Source organism: Tachypleus tridentatus, chromosome 12 (genome assembly GCF_004210375.1).
Source record: "Tachypleus tridentatus isolate NWPU-2018 chromosome 12, ASM421037v1, whole genome shotgun sequence".
In the NCBI taxonomy this organism is placed as follows: domain Eukaryota; kingdom Metazoa; phylum Arthropoda; class Merostomata; order Xiphosura; family Limulidae; genus Tachypleus; species Tachypleus tridentatus.
Genome location: NC_134836.1, coordinates 8,979,859 through 9,003,100, shown reverse-complemented (window position 1 = coordinate 9,003,100; position 23,242 = coordinate 8,979,859). Strand labels below are relative to the sequence as shown.

The 23,242-nt window shown below is 33.9% G+C and overlaps 1 protein-coding gene across 1 annotated transcript in view; it reads right to left on the bottom strand.

The window, feature by feature from the left end:
* LOC143234932 (voltage-gated delayed rectifier potassium channel KCNH8-like) overlaps nt 1-23,242 on the bottom strand; it is a 131,578-nt gene that overhangs the window by 53,203 nt on the left and 55,133 nt on the right. The window contains exons 3-5 of the mRNA XM_076472626.1: nt 4,190-4,423; nt 2,871-3,008; nt 1,248-1,384 (exon numbers count right to left, since the gene is read on the bottom strand). Coding sequence (XP_076328741.1) covers nt 1,248-1,384; nt 2,871-3,008; nt 4,190-4,423 — 509 coding nt within the window. The remainder of the gene's footprint in view (nt 1-1,247; nt 1,385-2,870; nt 3,009-4,189; nt 4,424-23,242) is intronic.

Here is a 23,242-nt window from a genome sequence, read left to right as displayed (position 1 = left end):
CCTCAAATTTAAAGTATAGCAGTATAAGAGCTGAAAGGCCGTTACTGATAATGTCCAGTTCTATGAACTATTAGAAATCTAGAAAACAGTTACACAGGGACTGAAACAACCTTTAATGATTTCAATTCTAGGAACTAACTACAAATCTAGATGAACGGTAACATAGGTAATGAACCAACAGTTAATGATAATAATCAGTTCCATAGACTAACTGTAAATGTAGTAAATAGTAACATAGGGAAATAAACGGCCGTTCATTATAATGTTCAGTTCATTCGATTAACTGTAATTATATAGAGAATAGTAACATAGGGACTGAAACGGCCGTTAGTTATTATGTTTAATATCATTGACGTACTTGAACGCTAGGAAACACCGTAAATGATAATCTTCAGTTGCATGGACTAACAAGAAGTCTAGAGAATAGTAATATGTGAACTAACATGACCATTAACGGTAACTTAGTTCCATCGCCTAATTGAAAATATAGAATCGTATCACAGAGAATGAAACAACCGTTAATGAAAATTTTCAGTTCTATGAACTAATTGGAAATCTAGAGAATGGTAACATAGGGACTGAAAAGCCGTTAAATATAATGTTCAGGTCCGTGACGCACCAGAACCCTAGTGAATAGTAGTTCGAGGACTGAAACGACTGTTATTGATAATGTTCAGTTCCATGGACGAACTGGAATTTAGAGAATAACAACATAGGGAATGAAACAACAATTAATAAAAATGTTCAATTCCATGGACTAGTTCAAAATCTATACGAATATTTCTACTGAATGAAACGACCATTATTGACAATGTTCAGTTTTGTGGACTAAGTGTATATCCAGATGAATAGTAACTTAGTGAATTAAATGACCGTTAAATATAATGTTCAGTTTCATGAACGCACTATAACTCTATTGAATAGTAACATGAGGGCTGAAACGACCGCTATTGACGAGGTTTAGTTCTATTTTCTATTAAAACATACTGAGAATATTAACAAAGGAACTGAAACGACCGTTAATATTAATGTGCAGTTTCAAAGATTAACTGTAAATCTAGAGTATAGTAACACTGGGACTGAAGCGTTCACCAATAGCGATGTCATTATTAAGGACTAATCCATAATAGGACGGGATGTTTTTAAAGATTTAGTAGTGATGCTGTATAGAAATTGTAATTAAATTTATGTTTATTTTCAAAGTTTAAGCCGTGTTAAGATTTTATGAAACGAAATACAAAGGTTACGTTGTTGAGCTTCAGCTTAGTCTTCATCTTGTCTTGACGGTAATGACCGGACAATTGGTAAAGTACTGCTCGACTTCTGCGGCGCTGGTAATGACTACTCGGTAGGCATCCCTCGGGGTCAAGGTTTCTTTTAGTATCTGGTATATGAAAATGGAATTTTCTATTATACTCAGAAGTTGTGAAAAGGTGAAAAGCAGAGATGACAAGGCATAAGTTTAAATTTTCATGAGGGAATCTAATGAGCTTGAATTGAATTTCAGAATGACAAGAGCTTTTCTTTTCTTGGTTATTTCAGAAAGTTGGCAAGTAAATGTCTAATCTGAAGCTTTTGGTACATTTATTTATGGCGTAGTTATCATCTAGGACTTTCTGCTTGTATAACCATTATCTAAATGCTTCATCTTTTGAACGATAGGATACTTCTCTATCATAATTTTTTGTTGTAAGAGCTCAGAAAAAGAACGATTTTAAATATTTATGGAAACTATTTGAAACGAATTACTTTTCAGAATTGTTGTTTTATTTTGCTTATTACAAAACTTTCGTTCGTTCATCTTTTAGTTAATATTAAAGACACGTATTTCAACTTTCATAAAAAATATTACATTTTCACAACTTACGACTCACTGCACTTTTTAATCATATGTTTGTGTGTGTGCGTGTTAATCTTATAGCAAAGTCACATCGGTCTATCCGAGTGGAATCAAAGTCCTGATTTCAGCATTGTAAATACGTAGACTCACCGCCGTCCGGAAGGGGGAAACAAGTGTTTAGTGGCATTGTCGCTAGAGTAATCATATAATTTTAAAATGCTGTTATTTAAACTTGTAGCTTGAAGATAGCTGATATTGTGAAGACTGTAGGAAGATAAATTGTTTAATGAAGAATTTGAAAAGACAGAATATATAATGAAAATTGCAAGAGGACAGCTTGTATGACAAAGACTGGAAGAGGATAGCTTTTATGACGAATATTATTGTAACATGACGAAATGTATACTGAAGATGAAAAGAGAGCAGATGGAGACAGTAAAACGTCAGACTGGATGATGAACATTGTACAGAGGTAATTTGGTTATGAAGACTGTAAGATGAGTATAGGTTGAATGAAGATTTGTCGAAGAAATTGTGGGGAATGAACACTCCAAGAAGACAGATATAAAGAAAAATGTAAGAGAACAGGGTGTAATAGGTCAAGCTTCTTGAGAAAGGTTTAAGAATGCTAGCTCAACAATGTTTAAATATTTTAATAGCTATGTGTATTTGCTTCATACAGTTCCCTAACATTCGACTTACCGCTAGATACACGACAAAAATTGTTGTTTTCATTTACTTCGTTGCCACATTTCAGAATTTTGACACCTAAGGACTAGCAAATTAAAAAAAAAAGTGTATATATACCTAAATTATATTGAAATAAGTAACACAAGTTTTTCTCATGTTAAAAGTTAGTTTGTGATAGTTAATACCATCAAGTAATTCAGTAATTTTGAAAAAAAAGGGGGTAAAACTTTACAGAAATCGATATTTATTTTGGGTTATTTGCTTATGCTTTTCATCTGTTAGTTGAAATTCTGTTGAAGTTTGGTAACTAGAAAATAAAAAGCATTCTAACTTAACTCACCATTATCGTAGGATTCATTCATCTCTAGTTCAGCAACTTTTGTTTTAGTAATATCTTTGTGCGAGGCAAGGAACAATACGACTTCATGCTTCTCGTTTTTAATAGGAACAATATCCAGAAGACACCAGAATGGACTACCTACAGAGACATCTACCGTAAGAATATCGCCAATATATATACACATATTTATTGAGATTCTTCTTTACTCTGTAATTCAAAGAAAATACAATATACATCAAGGAGGCAAATCTTCAGGTTTATATTGAACTTTCTGATAATTAATTTCCGAAATTAATATGAAAGAGAACAATCTAAGAAAACTATTCGTTTCAGGTGTAACTATTCAGTAATTATACTTAATTATGATTGGTGATTAAAATATTTATTTAACTACAAAGTTCGTATTTGTTTAAGTCTTACACACACAGAATCTATATGCATATAAGTAACTCACTATTAGCAGAACAACATTGATAAATATTTTCAGTAGCCTACCTTACCAAGAATAAATTAAACTAATGAATAATGAAACTGAGGCTAAAAATAAATACTTTTAATTGTGAATAAAGGCGAAGATTTTGAAGTTAAGATTAAAATGTAACTGAAGTTAAAAGATACAAATTAAAATATCAATTTAAGGCTAACCACGGAATCTTTGAAGTAAATGCACCGAAACAAAATATATTTAAGACTGAAATAGTTACTGAAGTCAGAGACACGAATTGAGACCTATAAAGTCAGGACTAGCTACTGAATCTTTGAAGCTACGAAATAAAAATAAATGCACTTAAGAAATATGTATTTAAAATTAAAATGTTTGCTGAAGTTAGAAATACAAATTAAGACCTATAAAATTAGAACTAGCCAAGGAATCCTTGAAGGTATAAAATAATAAAAAAAATTCACTGAAACAAAAAATATTTAGGACTTAAATAGTGACTGAAATTGGAGATATAAATTGAGACCTATGAAATTAGGAGTAACTACGAAATCTTTGAAGGTATAAAATAAAAATAAATACACTGAAGCAACACGTATTTATGACTAAAATGGTGACTAACTTAGATACAAACTGAGACCTATATAATATAGAACTAGCTATAGAATCTTTGCAAGAAGGATATAAAAATAAATACTCTGAAACAAAAAGTATATTGAATATACTTAATTACTGGTAAACGTGAAAACTTTGAAGTAACGGCGAAGAAAGCAATACATTTTAAACTTATCGAGAAAAACGAAAAATATAGACGTTTGTAAATGAATAATCATAACGCAGTTGTATTCGACATGTGAATGTTAAAGAAAGAAGAACCAACCATTTCTTTTGTAGAACATCACTTCCAACTTGAGTTCAGTTTTATTATTTAGAGCCCACTCGATTTGTTCTATGTCTTCTTTGGTCGTTTCGGGTCCAAAAAGGAACGCACAAGCACAACCCTTCTGCATAATCTGAGCTCTAGGATATCCAGTTAGGTCACAGAACCCATCAGAACAGTACACTATTGGGTACAATGAAGGAACTTGGGCGTTCCCCAGGACAAAATTGCTATCTGTAATTAAATACATGTAGCTTAATCAGGATAAAACATCAAGTTTGAAAATAATATACATGCTTATATATTGTCATTAGTTCGTAGAGTATAAATTGAAAGTAAGGAAAAAGTTTCCGGAGTATTTTGTTTTTAATTTGGTTATAACTAAAGCTAGAATTCTGTTACAGAAACTTTGTGGAACAAAAAGATAGAGTTATCAAATCAAAATTCATATATATTTAAAGTATATCTATTTTTTGGTTAGATAAATGACGATGTCTATTAAACATAGACCTGACATGACCAGCGGGTTAGATCGTTCGAATCACAATCTAAGGATCGCGGGATTGAAACTAGTCACAAGCTATGCTTGTCAGTAGAGCTTGGAGGTGTTACAACTAGAGCGTCAATTCCACTATTTGTTATTAGAGGGTAGTCCAAGAGTTGGTGGTTAGTGCTGCCAACCAGTTCCCTTCACTGGGGTTGGCAATTCTAGATTCAAGGCGGCGTGAGATAGCTGCAGTAGCATTACCTTAGAAAACTTAAACAATAACCCTTTAAGTGTAAAAATCAAAGCAATAATAATATATATAATATTTTAGATATTAAGTACTTTATTAATTTTCTTCCTCCGATTGTTTGTTTTGAATTTCGCGCAAAGCTACACCAGGGCTATCTGCGTTAGCCGTCCCTAATTTAGCAGTATAAGACTAGAGGGAAGGCAGTAAGTCATCACCACCTACTGTCAACTCTTGAGCTACTCTTTTACCAACGAATAGTGGGATTGACCGTAATATATAACGTCCCCACGGCTGGGAGGGCGAGCATGTTTGGCGCGACTCGGGCGCGAACCCGCGACCCTCAGATTACGAAGTGCACGCCTTAACGCGCTAGGCCGTGCCAGGTCCGTAAGTAAATAAAGTATTACAAAATCTAAAACATGCCGTCATTTCCATAACTTTAAGCTTACTTATATTAATTGTTCTAATAACTTAAAAGTGGAAGTAACTGAGATGGTTTAGGTATCGCGCAAAGCTACTCTAGAGCTATCTGTGCTAGCCATCCCAAATTTAGCAATATAAGACTAAAGGGATTAGTTGTAATCATCACCATCCACCGCCAACTTTTGGGTTATGCTATTACCAACGGATAGTGGGATTAACTACCACATTATATTGCCCTTACGGCTTAAGAGCGAGCATGTTTGGTGTGACGGGGATTCGAAACCGCGACTCTCAGATTAGGAATCTAGCGCCCCAACCACCTGGCCATATCGGGTCTATTCCTTTTGTGTGTTTTTGAAAATGTACACAATATAGGTGCGTGATTAATGTTTGTAAACAATACAAGTACTTGAACAACCGCTATAAAGAATATGAACGCATGCGCAATCCTTACCGCAAAATCTATATTAATGTAAAGTATATTTTATATAACCTATATGCAATAATGGCAAATGAAAATCGCAGAACCAAAACGCCCACCAATGGCAATGTCTGCGAACTTATACTGCTAGAAATCTGGTTTAGATACCCGTGGTGGGCAGAGGACAGATAGCCCTTTGTGTAGCTTTGGGCATAACAAAACAAACAGAACCATAACAAGAGAATCTGTTTATCGTAAAATGAGTCTAAATGCTATAATCTTGCTTTTCACCACAGAATCTGATTCCATTCTTTAACCAGGTTATGAACCTTCATAATAATCAATAATCTCCCTTCACTGGTTGCTGTCCCCACAGTGAGTCAATGAAAGATTTATGGACTTACAAAGCAAATATCTGGGGTTCGATTCCCGCAGTGGTCAGAGAGCAGAAAGTCGATTATGTAGCTTTACACTAAGAAAACTAACAATAACCCAACTCAACATCCTCTTTTCGTCAACAAATACAAGACATTCATAGATCTTTTGTCTTAAGACATGTAATGTAGTATTTTAATTTTTTACTCTAATCCTATTTTATATTCAGTTTTTTCCTACCCATGAAAGTAAAGAAGTAGTGAGACTTCTCACAAGATCTAAAATAAAATGTTTATTTTTATTTCAGATATTCGCGCAAACCTACACCAGCGCTAGCTTTCCCTAGTTTTTAACTTATAGCAAGGAGGAAGACGGCTAGTCAGCAGCACCGACTATACATTCTTGATTGTTCTAGTTGAATCGCTTCCGTAATTCACCAATATCCCCAAAGAACAGAGCTAGATTTTTCTGTGCGATAACAGGGCACCAGCCACTGACGTTCACCCCCACAGTTTGGAACTCCAACTACCAGACCATATCGTTGTTGATTAGAGTGCTACCGAGTGCAGGTGTCGAGAGGCATGGTCGCTGGTGACTCTTTTGCATTCAGGATCAAACCTTTTCCTAGGTATTGCTACAATTGTGCCAAGTACTGGGATGCCACTGTTCTTATGTTTGTGAACAAATTTAAACACTATATATTGTACAAAATATTTTAGTTATGAAAAGGACGCTTATCTAAATCTTATATTATACACAATATTCTCATTTTTAGCTTTAAAAGTTGACTTGTTCTGCTTATCAAGTCTGTGGTCTTACACTGACGTTGTGAAGTATATTCTATAATGTTAAACAGTAATTGTATTCAATTTATAAAAAGCGAAAGATGGAGAGTATACTAGGATTGGCTTGTTTTGAATTTCGCAAAAGCTACTCCAGGACTATCTGCGTTAACCGTCAGTAATTTTGCAGTGTAAGACTAGAGGTAAGGCAGCTAGTCATTACCACCTACTGTCAACTCTTGGGCTATTCTTTTACCAACGAATAGTAGGATTGACTGCCACGTATAACGCTCCCACCGCTAAAAGGGCAAGCATGTTTGGTGTGACGGGAATTCGAATCCGCGACCCTGAGATTACGAGTCGAAGGCCTTAACCACCTGGACATGCCGAGCCTAGTATACTAGAGTGCCTTAAAGTGTTACAACATGTTATTACATTATTGACGTCTAGATTTAATTTTATGTACCAAAAAGCTACAAGTTAAACTATTACTTGATATATTATAATATATGCATGCCACAAACACATACTATCATAATAATTTATCTATTATTTTAATGATACTACTTTTATAACTCAGCCAACAATTTACTTTAACTACTTTTACAATTATTATTCCTGAAGACAGCAAAAAGAGGAAGAAACTGAATCAAAATTGAAGGTATTATTTTACGTGTATTCTTAATGAAATGCCTTGAAATTTGGTATTTGAAATAAGAGTTTAGCTGAACAAATCCACGGAAAAAAAGTATGTGTTAATTTGGGTTACCATAATCTGAGATACATAGGTGGAAAACTGCTAAATAATTATTCCTGCTACAACATAACAGTGTGCGTGCTGCAAGTTCTTTTGGTCGCACGACACACTACTAGCATGTGTCTTAATTGTAATATGAAGCCCAAAGGTTGGTTTAAGATTGATTGGTTGATGAAAAAAAATCGAGTCACTTGAAAGCTATGAGAATTGTGTTGTTTAAACAGCGTAAATAAGTTGTTTCGAAGATATAGAAACTGTTATTTTATCAGTGTAAACAATTTTCATTTAAACATTATAAAAATAACGTTATTTTGCTTCAATGTTTTAAAGGCAGTTTTTAGATTTGAGAATACATGTTGCTTCTAAATCATAATGTACATTGGTTCAATATTATAAAATACACTAACTGGATATTATAAAACGCCATTGATTCAATAGAATATGTTGTTTCTTTGTGACATAGTATTGTTTAATATAATAAAATACATTGTTCCAATGATATAAAATACAGTTTTATCACATTATGAAATAAACGTTTTTAAATTTCAATTCTTTTTAACCACCTTTTCTGTCAAAAATATATATCAATATCGAATAAATGTAATAAAATATATCGTGTTTTGTATAATAGTTTTTCAGAGCCAATCAAAGTATGTGATTAGAGATTTAAAACGTTTCCCTAGTATTAAAAAAGTGGTACTGTTAGGGATGGTTAAATTACAGTAGTTTCCAAGGGACCTCAATATTTCTAAAATTACAAGATCGATCCAATGCCACATATTTCTCCGATATATTTAGAACATTCATACACTATAATATAACAATAAGTACTTTGACAGATAAATGTAATAGTTAGAGAAGCAGGTCTATCTATGTTTGACAAACATAGCTGAGAGGTACGTCTGACAGTTAGAGAAACAGGTAGTCTGAAAATCAGTCTGTACACGTCTGACAAATATATCATATACATGCGACAGTTAATCAGACATACGTCTGACACTTAGTTTTATGATTACGTCGAAAAAATTCAAAAAATTGGATACAAGTTTCTTTCACTGGATAAACACGAATAATAAGTCTGATTTATGAGAAGATCTTGTTTTGACGGAGTCATCCTGTTGAACATACGAATTAAGAAATTTTGACTCTCATAACCCTCGTTGGTACCCCATATTTTACTTAAACTATCAATAAAAACGAATTACAACATTGTTTGATGAAGCAGTGAAAGATCTTATGATTTTAAACTCCGAATACCCAACATTCGAGATATAAATTACACTAAATAGCAGATATTTTTATTTTCTTTCACACTATTTTAATTAAAGGGTGGAAGTAGTTAGAGCTAGAAGTGATTCTTATTACGACTTTTATGTGTATGGGTTTTATCTCTTCGTCAACGTATAATTTTATAACGAACGTTTTTCACCTTACATAAACAAAAAGAACGTTTGTCTGCTATCGTTTGAAGTCTAGTGGACGAGTTACGTTGTTGAACGAAAAGCCCCATGCGACAGATAATGGAATTAAAATGCTTTTTTGATAAGACTGTTCTCAACTGATTACTTTCAGAGAAATGTTGAATAAAATCTTCCACATAACATGATTTTTATTACATCATTTAAGTCTAATTGATAATTTTCTTGCAGGAGAGAAGATCGATTTTAAATATATATTAAATACAATCAATGTTACTTGGTTAAGCAAAATATACACAGGTGAATTGAAAAATATAAAGATGAAATCCCTAAAAATCTTATTCATAATGTATGCATACTATCGCAGAAACTAGGGGCTAATTAAATCGATTTCTTTTGCAGTTCCTTTTGACTTAGGTTCAGTTAGGTTTAGGATTTTAAGTGGCCATAAAAGTAACGTTGCGTTGATCTGATGAGCCAGTCCAAGCCAGTTATCCACTTTTAACTGATTGAATATTATAGAACAAGGAATATGATTTTATACACCTACTAACTATGAAGGGCCCATGTAGAAGTGTTTTCACTGCAGAAGTCAACAGTAAATACTAATGATAATGGGTGAGCTAGTAAATTTCCCCTGTGCTTATATTATAATTCATTGTTTGCCCCTCAAAAAGAAAGATCTACCTTTCGAAAGTGTTCGTGTTCTATGTTTTTATTTCCTCTTTATCCTTCTTGAACTTACGTGTTTTTTTAATATCATGATTATTTTTATATGAACGTATTGCTCTCCCTCACTCAAGTAGGAAATATTGTAACTAATTCTTGATTTGTCACTACTTAAACATGTCGTTTTGCCACTTTGTGAGCCCTTAAACAATGTGCAGAATACGTTTGAAAGATGGAATCATTAGAGTTGATCTAAATTCGTATGTTTATGCCTAGGTACGTGTACAGGTAATGTAGAGGGTGATCCAGACACAAATACCACACTGATTTCTAATACTAACTACATATAATATACTAACGACACAAACGTGCCTCGCAAAGAAAGCACTTGGTGAAAGTTTCAGTTATAGCTCTTGTATTTTAACAATGTGAGTTTTAAATTTCCACATGTCTTCCAGAAACTAAGAAATATGGTTATTAAAAATGTTAATGTGCTATGTTACTGACGTAAGATAGCAGTGTGGTATCTATCGTTTGATCACCCTGCAGTTCCATGAGAAACATGGGTTGAATATACTCCTTTCAGAATAAGTCTAAATCGAACGTGCTTTATTTAGATTAAATTAGCAACTGTATTTCTAGAGCAATGAAACATTTTCAATTATAAAAGTAGGCCCGTGTGTCACAGAGGTACTGTCGTCAACCTTTTGTTCTTCGTAGCATTAGTTTGAGGGTAATATTTTATTTGATTATAGACAGTTAAAATGTAATATATTTTGTTTAGTCTTCATAGGTTTAGTTGATTCTTCAAAAATGTTACTTTAAACACTTCTTTATGTAAATATTTTATAAAACGCTTGACTGTGATTAGACAATACTAATTTGGTTTGCTAAATTATTTTAAAATATATATTATCAGTTTCAACTATTATCATTCTTCGGTGTCACAATCCAGTCACAGGCGTCACTATTGTACAGAACGTAAAAACAAAATAGAAGTTATTTATATAAAGAAGAGGACATTGGAAAGAAATAAGCTCTCATGGGAAAGTTGGCTTCTTTCCCTCTTAAACCTTAACTAACGTCTATTTGATAAACTTAGCATTGATTTACGTTAGGAAATGAGCCTGTAAACAATTTAAGGTTAGGTGGGCTAGGGATTTTTTAAGTTGCTATCAGCAATATTTTCAGAATATAAGGCCTTGTTAATCTGGAATAACGTTCCAGCTTGGAGTTCTTTCATATTGGGTTTTCTAAGCAGCACCAAAGACTGGGTTTAAATAAAATATTAAGTGAATTACAGTGCTATCATATTTCCAGGTTTGAGTAGTACACCGACATTGTTGGGCGTTTTCTTCGGCTTATGTCGCATTTCGTTTCGTCGATTTTTTCTCATACAGTTGCGGTTTGTTTGTTTGTTTGTTTTGGAATTTCGCACAAAGCTACTCGAGAGCTATCTGTGCTAGCCGTCCCTAATTTAGCAGTGTAAGACTAGAGAAAAGACAGCTAGTCATCACCACCCACCGCCAACTCTTGGGCTACTCTTTTACCAACGAAAAGTGGGATTGACCGTCACATAATAACGCCCCCACGGCTGGGAGGGCGAGCATGTTTGGCGCGACTCGGGCGCGAACCCGCGACCCTCAGATTACGAAGCGCACGCCTTAACGCGCTAGGCCATGCCAGGCCTTACAGTTGCAGTAATTTTTTTATTTTTTTTTATCGCAAACCTTGCAATAAAACTTATACGTCGGATAGCACTACTATAAAATAACTGACGCAGGTGTTCGCTCTAGACATTACTCTCCTTTTCAGTCACAGTATTAAAGTGTTTGCTTTAACTTTTTCACCAATCGGCTTTTAGTCTAGCACAGAATTAATTAAATCTCTTGTCAAGAACAAATGTTAGTACAGAAGTTAAGTGATGGCTGCAGCCAAGTACTTTATGAGTAGTCTACCGAATTTTCTGGTCTAATCTGTTGTAAATCTGACAAAAATTCAGATTACTAATCAATTTCATGAATACTCGTTCACAGACCTTTATTGGTAAGTGTATTATTGAGTATATCGTAATTATTCATCACAAGTTGACCACTAGAATCCGCTATAGTTAATTAGATGGAAAGAACACGTCCTGCATATAATTAATTACTTTGAGTTTCAATAACCTGTTCATCATCGTCAACGTCAACATTCTGAAACTCACTGGATTGAGTTGAACGAATTCTAAGCTTCTAGTAGCACGTGTACATGATTACTACAGTATTGATAACTGATGAATTTCATTAGTTTTTGAAGTTCGTTCGACAGAAAATAAATCTTAGTATATTTGATTATAAAGACAACATTTTTCGACCGTAAATAAACTATTGTTAATTTTAGAAATTCGACAAGCTATTCAATTTTTGAAACGTTACGATTCTTCAAAGTTATCATTTCCCTAAAGACAGGCAAAGATATATAAACTTTACATTTTATCTTGCTGTAAATGTCTACATCAATACTTGGTATAATAAAAACGTTGTCGCATTAATTTTCCTGATATGTATTCTAACATGAGTAAAATCAGTACTGTTTGTCATAGAGTTGTTTATCATGTCATCTTTTACATAAATAGGGGTCGCATTAAACACAGTTAGCGCCTTCTAGTACATTCTACGAGTAGCTATGTTGAATATTGATTAAGCTAATGAATCAAACCAGCGTCTGTAATAAAAGTATAATAATATAAAATAACACTAAAGAGTAATAACATTCGGAATTACTAAAGGATTTAGTTGATTATCAGAGACTGGAAAGATTCTGTAAACTTTGATTTCACGGTTATTGAGATGTTAAATTGCTACGACAGTATTTGAAGCTAAAAACTTTCCCATGAGAGCTTATTTCTTTCCAATGTCCTCTTCTTTATATAAATGACTTCTATTTTGTTTTTACGTTCTGTACAATAGTAACGCCTGTGACTGGATTGTGACACCGAAGAATGATATTCGTTGAAACTGGTAATATATATTTTAAAATAATTTAGCAAACCAAATTAGTATTGTCTAATCACAGTCAAGCGTTTTATAAAATATTTACATAAAGAAGTTTTTAAAGTAACATTTTTGAAGAATCAACTAAACTTATGAAGACTAAACAAATTATATTACATTTTAACTGTCTATAATCAAATAAAATATTACCCTCAAACTAATGCTACGAAGAACAAAAGGTTGACGACAGTACCTCTGTGACACACGGGCCTACTTTTATAATTGAAAATGTTTCATTGCTCTAGAAATACAGTTGCTAATTTAATCTAAGTAAAGCACGTTCGATTTAGACTTATTATGAAAGAAGTATATACAATTATCTTTGTATTATTATTCTCATTAACAATATTGGTTATAACGTTTAATCATTCCTACAGTGTAACTTTACACAAGTTTGACATTTGAGATAATTTTTCTCAGATAAATTACTACCACACATGATATGGTATAGGTGTGGAAGCGAGAGGAAGGATCTTACCAACAGAAAGCTTGTTTGTTTGTTTGTTTTGAATTTCGCACAAAGCTTCAACAGAAAGCAAAAAAAAAAACAAAAAAAACTTGTTTATAAAGATACAAAATAATAAAGTGGAAATTAAACGAGCACCTTAAACTTAAAACTGATAGCGACATTATTTGTTTTGTAATGAAAATATTAGTGTTAAATATAGCGCAAAAAAGACACAATATGTTAAACATACTATGATATATTTCTAATACAACTATTCTAAGTTCAAGTATCCTCTGTCCTCTGTTTCTTAACAAAACACGTGGAAGAAGCAACAGAAAGTAACAAATAAAGTCGTTCTTTAAAACCAGGTAAACGTAACGAAATTCGAGGAACTTCAGTAATAGGCAGATTTCGAAATGAAAGTTCCAAAAATCACCAATATGGTATAAAACTGTTACATAGCTTCTATTAAATATACATAATAAAAAGCTTAAAACTAGTGATGTCGATATTGGTTCATGATTACCGTAAAGAGTTCCTAAAACACTTTAAATAAGGACGTGAGAGTTTTTAGAAAGGTTTTGATATTTTGTGCAAATTCTACCCCATAATAAGTAGCAAACGTTTTGTCCAGTTTATCATAAAATAAAATACGTTTTGCTTGTAAAATTCGACAGGAGAAACTTTTGTGGAAAATGACAGTGAGCTTACAAACTCTAGCCAAGAAGTTTTATAATAAAGAACAAATTATATTCTATTTAGTATACTGAGATTAGTAAACATGATAATATGACTTGTTTGGAATTTTCGTTTTTGGGAATGAAAATTTATCGATTTATAGGTAAAATTGTCCATTTTATAAGAACCTTTGAACTTGAACGTCCAATTAATGATACTGATATGTATATCACTTGAATGTTTGATAAATGATAGCTATGCCTAAATCACTCGAATGCTCGATAGTGACATTACTTGAATGTTCAATTAATTACGCTGATATTTAAATTACTCAAAATTTTGATTAATTCTACTAATATTTAAATCTAGATATTGTACTTTGATTTCAGTGAAAGAGTTATTTTTCTATAGTGTACTCCAGTGGATAAATTTGGTCGACTGTGTATCGGAAAACAAGAAGCCTTTCGACCTTGACGTATTAACCTGATCAAAATACGGTCATCTCGGGCAGTACTTTTTCGGTGTTTGCCGGTAGACTTTCTTGAAACGTTTTCTGTAGTCTGATGGTGTGTGATTATTCTGGATACGGTACACTTGGGTACCTTATTGTTCTGGCAATGATTTGCTTCATATTATTTCAGGACAGTCAAACAGTTTGATGTCCTTCAACTTCTAGTGCGTCAAGAAGTAGGACTTTACACCAAGTACAAGAGAAACTGTCTGAACAAAGCACTGGTCTGATATTACAGATGGTTGGTTGGTGTGTTATTTGGCGTTTATTGGAGCAAAGCAACTAGGCTATCTGCGTCAAACAACTGGTAAAAAATAAATTGAAAGTAAAATCGTTAAGAAATTGTAGAAATTAATCAATGTGAAAAACTAAATAAACTTCAAACAGCTGGTAAAAACGTAGAGTTAAAAACGTCAATGGCGTTTAAATATTTAAAAGCATTAATAAGGTGGACAGCGTCACCATCGCCAATGACTCTGTCTAACATCAGGGTTATGGTAACAAAATACCTAAAATACTGCCGTCTCTCACGGTCATAATGACAACAAAACAGTAAAATGTGTCACACAGACCAAACATTGGTGCAGAAATAAAAGAAAACGATGAGTTAAAAAACTGACCAATGTGTAGCCTTGTTAAGATAATTTTCTCCTTCCGGCCCTTACGGAAGCAAGACGGCCAAAGAGCAAGAAAAGGCTTGATTTGGAAAAAAAATTGTTATCCCGTAGCTCATTCCAAGTCGACTACTAACTGGCGCAGAGCCGAGACTTGAAAAAAGGACCATAGTCCATCTATGATACAGGCACGGCCGTGATAGCGCCAGAGCAGAGAGACTTAGCTGCGGTGTCAGCAAGCTCGTTCCGCGAATACCAACGTGGACTGGTATTCTGAAGAACTGGAAATAAGTAGATGATAAAGAGAGATGGGCCAATCGTTTTAAGTATCAACAAGAACATGGAGCTAACATGAAGTGATTCCAGGGCCAATAAAGAGCTAAGCTAGTTGGTATAAACTGTACAGTTCGTGTATTGCATAGCTTCTACGTGACCCAGGGCAAGAGAAATAGCGTCCAATTCTCTGTGTGCAACAACCGAACAATGACAGAGCTACCTGATGTCAAACCATCCATATAAATGGGAATGTGAAGGATGGTTCGAAAGATGCTCAGCAAATAGAAGACAGTGCTTTCAATTGGGAGTATCCACCTTCTTCAGATGACTCAAAGAAATGTCACATTTGGGGATGGTAATAAACCATAGTGGGATGGGCTAACCCGTGAATACAGCAATATCATCCAAGGACATACTCAGTTCATATAACTGCACCTGGATACAAAGGCTAAAAGGAACACCAGCAGATTGTCTACTCTGAAAAAGCATGGCTAAATGAGGAAGGAGAACACAACCTCAGATGAGATGTTGTAGTAGGAATCGAAGTTTTAACGCATACTTTAAAGACATTTGTAAATGGTGGCGGTGTAGAGGAAGTCAGCTTATAGTCAAATATAAGCCCCAAGAACTTTTCTTAGTGGACCACAGGAAGCATAGTTCTCCGAGATGAAGCTCAGAAATTGGGGTTAAAACTTCATTGGCGACAGAAGTGCATGCAAATGGTTTCACAGCAAGAAAAGGTAAAACTGTTTGTTGTGGTTCTCTTCAGTAAACTATTGAGGGCAATTTGTAGCTGCTGCTCAATAAATCTCATGATCGACAACTGACACGAAATGTGGAAGTCATCAATATAGAGACCATTTGCAAATGTAGGGGAGCTGTTCACTTATGACCTTAATCTTTATTATAATGAAAAGTGTGACTCTCAAGACACATCCCTGAGGGACTCCAAGTTCCTGTAGGAGAAAACGGGAATGTGTCGAACACACACGGACTTCGAATTGCCTTTTCATTAAAAATGTTTAATGGAGAAGGGCAAATAGTCATGCAACCCATATGAGTGGAGTTCTCGCAGGATGTCATACCTCCAAGTAGTATCATAAGCTTTTTCAAGGTTGTTGCTTGATAAAGGCTTCCCTGATTGACATTTCAATTCGAATCAGGTCGTCTATGGTGGAGAACTGTTGTCGTAACTCACACTGGGTAGGCCAGAGGAGGTTGTTTGCTTTAAGGAAACAAAGAAATCATCCTCTCTAAGATCTTACAGAGACAGCTCGTCAAAAGGATTGGACAATAGTTTAAAGGAACCTAGGGATCTTTCCCGGGTTTAGAGGAAGGGAGGCCAATAGAATGAAACCAGGCATCAGGAAAAACATTCTTCTGCCAGATCCAGTTAGAAACAATCAGAAAAATAGCAAGAGAGATAGGAGAGAGATGGTATAGCATCTCGTAGTGTATATCATCAGGTCCAACTGATGTACTGTCAAACTAATGAAGAGCAAGCGTGATATTCACCAATGTATTGGGGTGATTGTACTCATAAAGACGATCAGCTTAAAAGTTAAGAAGTGATCGCTCCACTCGAGTCTTGATGGCTAAGATGGTGGGAGATGAAACAGAAGTGCTAGATGCACGAAAAAACTTTGCCGAAAGTACTGGCAAAGCCCTTGGCACCAGTAATTTCCTGGCCATAGAGAACAAGATTAAAAAGGGGGGAGAAGAAGACTACTGCCCACTGACCGAATCTTGTCCCATATGACTTTGAAAATGGTGATAGGAGAGATGCTAGTTGTGAACTTAATCCAATATTCCTTCTAAGTCAAAGGGCATGCTGATTGAAGTGATGTTATCTTTTCAGAAGAATCAAAGTTCAACCTATATGGATCAGATGGGAAGCATTTTGTACAATGTTGATGTACAGAAGAGTTTTATTCGGCGTACTTAAACGCAACTGTGAAGAATTCGCAGGATCAAGTGATATGAAGATAGATATCTGTTCACATTGTAGGACAACCGTATTTTGCAAAGTTGACAAGAACAATGAGATCCTTGAGTCTCAGTTAAAGCCAATTAAGGATCACTTTGATCAAGTTGACCAGATGACATTCCAGAATAACTCTGCTCCATGCCATATGGGGTAAAAAATGTTGACAATATTCATGCAATGTATGCAGTAAACGTGAAACAAACAGGAAATTTCACTGTACGTATATTGAAAACATTTTACTCGTTTAGCTACTTCAGGTGAAGGACTACGATCAGAGGGAGAGGATCAAGACACTATGTTGACCAGGCAACAGCCCAAACCTCAAATCCTGCAGAAAACTGCTGGAAGTAACAAACTGCAAGAGAAGAAACCGAAAACACCCTGAAACTGCGGGAAGTCCTAATCCCGGCAAGTCATCATGACTCACCCATGACTACATTTATTTTCTCGTGCATCCATGTCACGAAGATTCCAGTTATCAAGGACAGAGGAGACAATCAAATATTAAAACAAGAAACAGACACTATTACCACTTTTTATCAATTACATCAACGACATTACCTTTACACCTAGGTTTCCTTATTCAGAAAACATTTTCGTATTTGACAGTTATTTGTTGTTCTCTTGTTTTAACACATTCTTCACGGTTGGGGTATTAATAAATATGTATATGTATTTGGATGCCTGTAACATGGGTCGACTTGCACAACAAAATATCCACAACCTTTTCACACTAGCTCTGACATATTCACAATGTACAGCCTCATAAAAAGTACAGGAACCAAAACAATGTATGGATAAAAATTGGGTATTACAATAATTTTTCCACCACTGTACTTGCTTGCAGTACTTCACTCATATCTACAAAAATTTATATAATTGCTTCTCAGGCATATCTAATAAAACTATAATTATTGTTTGCTAGACATACCCACCAGAAACTATAAACTTGTTTATTAGGCGTATCCACCCAAACTGTTGTGTAATATTTCTACATTTTTTAAATATTTTAATTGTTTGTCAATTGTAAACCCAAATGTCATCTAACATAAAATAAATTCACTGTAACAATCCAGACTCAGATAAATAGGATCATTGTAACCACCTGGACCAACGGATACTCACGCTTACTGCAAAAATTTAGACCCACTGGCACACAAACTCATTTTAAAAACCTGAACCCACAGATATACAGGTTCATTGTAACATTTTGGACCCACAGATACACAGGTTCATTTTAACAATCTGGACCCAGAAAAGTAATCTAATGTTTTCAAATAATTCTTTCATCACGAGTGAACATTTTCGAACATCAGTTAAATGGCTAAAATATTTTCGTTGAACACAGTAATGGCACACTGAACCAAAGTAATGAAATAGTTGTTTATTTTATAGAAACCTCAACTGGAACTGCAAGTTTTGCACTTAGAATGAAGATTATATGATGTTCATAACAACAAACAAGACTAAGCTTAGCGACAATCCAAATATTCGAGCGAAAAAAGAAGTACTTGGTACTCCCCTTAGAATGTAAAGTTACGTGCAAAGAAATAGTTTTTTTTATTCTTGACATTTAGTGCAAAAATATCATTCAAATGATTTACTATATTTATAAGTAAACGTGTCTTATATTTGTCTAAAATTAATAAGGATAACAGATTACTTTATATAAACAAACAAAGCAATTCTTATGAAAAGGAGACTCATTTCCAGCGTAATGATGCTCCACTGTATCCGACAAAATGTCTGTCTTGTTCTGATTCTTACCTTAGTTACCTAATAATGAAAATAAACGTTATGCTAACAATGGATGAAAAAAAGTCACGTGACATTTCCATAACCAGTAAAATAATGATGCTGTGGTTGAAAAGCAGATTTCTTTTGTAAAAAAAGTGCGTGTTTTATCAGTGATAAAACCATTTTTATTCATACAATGAATACCTAAATTACATCAAGTTAAACAGATGAGAGAAAAAACGTCTTTTCAGATTAAACATACTAACCGCTCAGAAACTAAGAAATGTAGATAGATATATTGAAATGAATACTTTTAGATAGATACAGTTTAATAGAAGGATAGTTTATTTGACAGACAATTAGATATGCAGATAGCTAGATAGACAAATTATTAGACCAATCAAAGAAAGAAGGCAGAAATATAGAAAAATCGAGAGAGACATCGTCTGACAGAGACACCTACTATTAGAACGACAGATAGATATATTTTAGATGTTTTCTTAGGGTTATACAAATTTAAATATAATTACAGATGTTTAAGTTTTCCGAAACACGATAAGCTACACAATGGGATATCTGTGATGTGCCCACCACAGGTATTAAAACCCAATTTGTAATATTATAAGAGAGATTTAAAATAACTTGAAAAATGCAGAAGCTGGCTTTACCTGTACAGCATTAAAATGTTCGGGAACAATTTTGAAAAACGATTTTATAATCACATTTATCCATAAACATTTGAAAAATGATATACATATGACAGATTTGGTAATTATATGAATCGTCGCTTGTAGTTTTAATTTTTACACAATGAAAATTTTGTTGTTTTTTTCAATTCTTAAGTTAACGTGTTTTTGCTGATTTCGCACCTTATTAATTATAAAAGTGGCACAAGATAAATGTCTATCGTAATAAAATAAAACTCGTAAAAGAAATAAACTGACCAAGAATTCATGATGTTAGAAAAACACATAGGTTTGAGAAGTCATGATAGAAAGGAATAAAAATCCTATAACCCGAGCTCTTTCGAAAGGTTGAGTTTCATTTCTTCTTAAAGGGCAAATTGGGAGTAGTGATGTAATCGAACTTAATACACAGAGAGGGAGTTTGTTTTTTTAAATGTCGCACAAAGCTACTCGATGGCTATCTGCGCTAGGCGTCCCTAATTTAGCAGTGTAAGACTAGAGGGAAGGCAGCTAGTCATTACCACCCACCGCAAACTCTTGGGCTACTCTTTTACCAACGAATAGTGGGATTGACCGTCACTTTATAACGCTCCCACGGCTGATAGGGCGAGCATGTTTGGCGCGACGGGGATGCGAACCCGCGACCCTCAGATTACGAGTCGTACGCCTTAACACGCTTGGCCATGCCGGGCCTCGAGAGGGAGTTTAGTGACATCATGAAGGCTATCCGGTTTTCCATGAAATATCTATTTTTTCTAAGCTCTATTGTAAGCGTCTCATTTTCTAAGGGAACAATGTAACCGATAGAGAGAGTACGTGAAAAGGTGTTAGGGATATTTTAAATTTAGAAATTGCTAAATATGTTTATTTAAAATTATACTTAGGTGTTTAATTAAAATAAAGGTGACACCTGGAGACTGACTGAAGAAAGATACGTTATACTAATCATTTTATAAAAATCAGGCATGAAAAATTATCTTAAATAATAGTAAGTTCTAGGAAATTCAACTTTCATACTATATGAAAAAATAACAATGATTAAAAATTACTTTTCTGTTAGAGATGGAATCAATGAACGAGATCAGTGATTCCAGGATCTAGATCTTTATTTCTCTGTCTATTTTATTTTGGAATCCCGTTTCAATACCAATTTGAATAACATCGTTAATAAAATTACCGGGTTGGTTAAACTGTTGTTAAACAGAGAGGTCTTTGTCAATGTTAACAGAAGATTTATGGTTGTTAAAATGTTCTATAATAGTTGTTTGTGTATGTTCTACATACTGATTATTGCATTTATCTAATACAGTGTATTAGATATATGGCGTTTTTGGTTTCATAAGTGATTTCTTTATATATTTTAAAGCTTCTTCAATTGTGCTGACCACATGTGGGATGTAATGGGGTGTGAACAAGGATATCTTTCCGCTTTTTCGGAAGGAGGCAACGGGAACTTCAGGAAATATCTTTTTAAGACGATGGTTAAGCTGTAGGTAATGCAAACGTTTCTTCAGAATTCGTGAAACGCTTGTGAACTTATACTGATAGGTAATAATAAGAGGAATTCCATATTTTAAAATTTAGTATTACTCTGATTCAGTGTGTTTTGCGCTTAGTGTTGTTATCCTTTTCAATCTGTCTGTCGATTTCGATGTCTTTATATCATCTCAATCTGTCTGTCGATTTCGGTGTCTTTATATCATCTTTGTAACATGGTTTGTTTTAGATACATAGTATGTTTTCTGTAGTCTGTTTTATCTGAACATATTTTCTTTATTCTAAGAGCTTGCCTGTAGGTAATGTTTCGTTTAGTGTGAGAGAGGTGACAGCCTTTATAATGAACGTATTATTGTTTTGTACAACTAAGTGTGTAAAATTTAGTTTTTTAGAAAAACTGTGAAGTCAACAAAGTTAATCCACGTAGACGATTAATCACACGTAAACTTGATTGTTTTATGAAACGAGTTTGTACGTGTGATAAATTATTGAAGTGATTTAAGATCGGCTGTTCAAATGAAAAAATAACAACATATGTCGTCTATGTAACGTTTCTATGTACGAGCTGGTTTTCAATATGCCATATACAAATGTTAGCATAATTGTGAGCCACTTTTGTTACCCACTGCAGTAACGTTAACCGTTGATCAAAATATTTATAGCACAAAACTTTGATCTCGGAATCCAGCAAATGCAGAACAGCTTATTTTGATTACATCTGGAACTGTCACCGACAGATGAGGACCGAATAGAAGCTACGAAAGAAAGAACTGAAAAGAAACAAAGTCTGAAAAAAGTTTATAATATGCTCTGAAATTAGGAAAAGCCTCGTCACTTTTACAAGTTAATGATGTAAGAAGTTTGTTTCGACTAACATGTTGAATTATATGACATTTACCCTTCTCTTCAAGTGAAGCTATAATTTCCTGTTTAATTCCCGGATATTGTATACTCGTAATCTCTTATTTTCATTTGTAAGGGTACATACAAATTATTAATGGACATTGGAAGTTAAAAAAAAATTCTATGAATATTGATAATTCTAAAGTGCACTTAATGACAGCACAGATCCTACTTGTTAGATATCTCAAGCAAAAATAAAGGACGTTAACTAATAAATCATGTATTACATTGAGATTCTACATAACACAACTTTTACACATCACCTTAAGTATTCATCTTACTCGGTGAATAGGGTGTGTGTGTGTTTTTATAACAAAGCCACCTTGGGCTAACTGTTGAGTCCACAGAGGGGAATCGAACTCTTGACTTTAGCGTTGTAAATCCGTAGACTTACTGCTGTACAATGAATAATCTTTTTTATTTTATTTTATTCTGAGTTTCCAACTTTTAAGTAATAATAATTTTTATATACTTATTCTTACTTTCTGTATGTGCGTAATTTTTACTTCTAATCTGTTTAGGTTGCTTGCTTTGATCGGAATTTATTGATAATTAACAAATTGCAACAAGACGAAAAATATAGTCAACAGTGTCTGAAAATGCAGGTATTCTATATTTTGAAAATAAATAAACAGTAAATGCGTTGGCTATACTGAATTAACGACATATTTTGAGCTTTGGCACTTGATTACAATAGCCTATCTGGTAGAGCGAGAAACAAGTTTGAGCGATAGATAATCATAAAACTTTCCATTTTTTAGTCGTGCACTTAATTATTGCTTCTTATTTTCTGTATCGACGAATAACAAAGAACTGGTAGTTCGAAGAAAATTTATTTTAACTGAAGGAGGGAGGAACGTCTGTAGATATTAATTTTATCATTTCGATAGCGAAATGTATTTAGTGTTCATTGCATCGACAGAGTAAAGCGTCGTGTGTTACGTCAAATGTCGATTATAAAAGAAAAAAGTAGATGATGAAAGATAACAGAGAGTTCTTTATAACAGTGGATATGAAAGCCTTACGTACATGGTGTAAAATTTGTAGGCGTCGAAATCTAAACGATTACTGATTTAGAAGAAACGGTTAAAGTAATAGT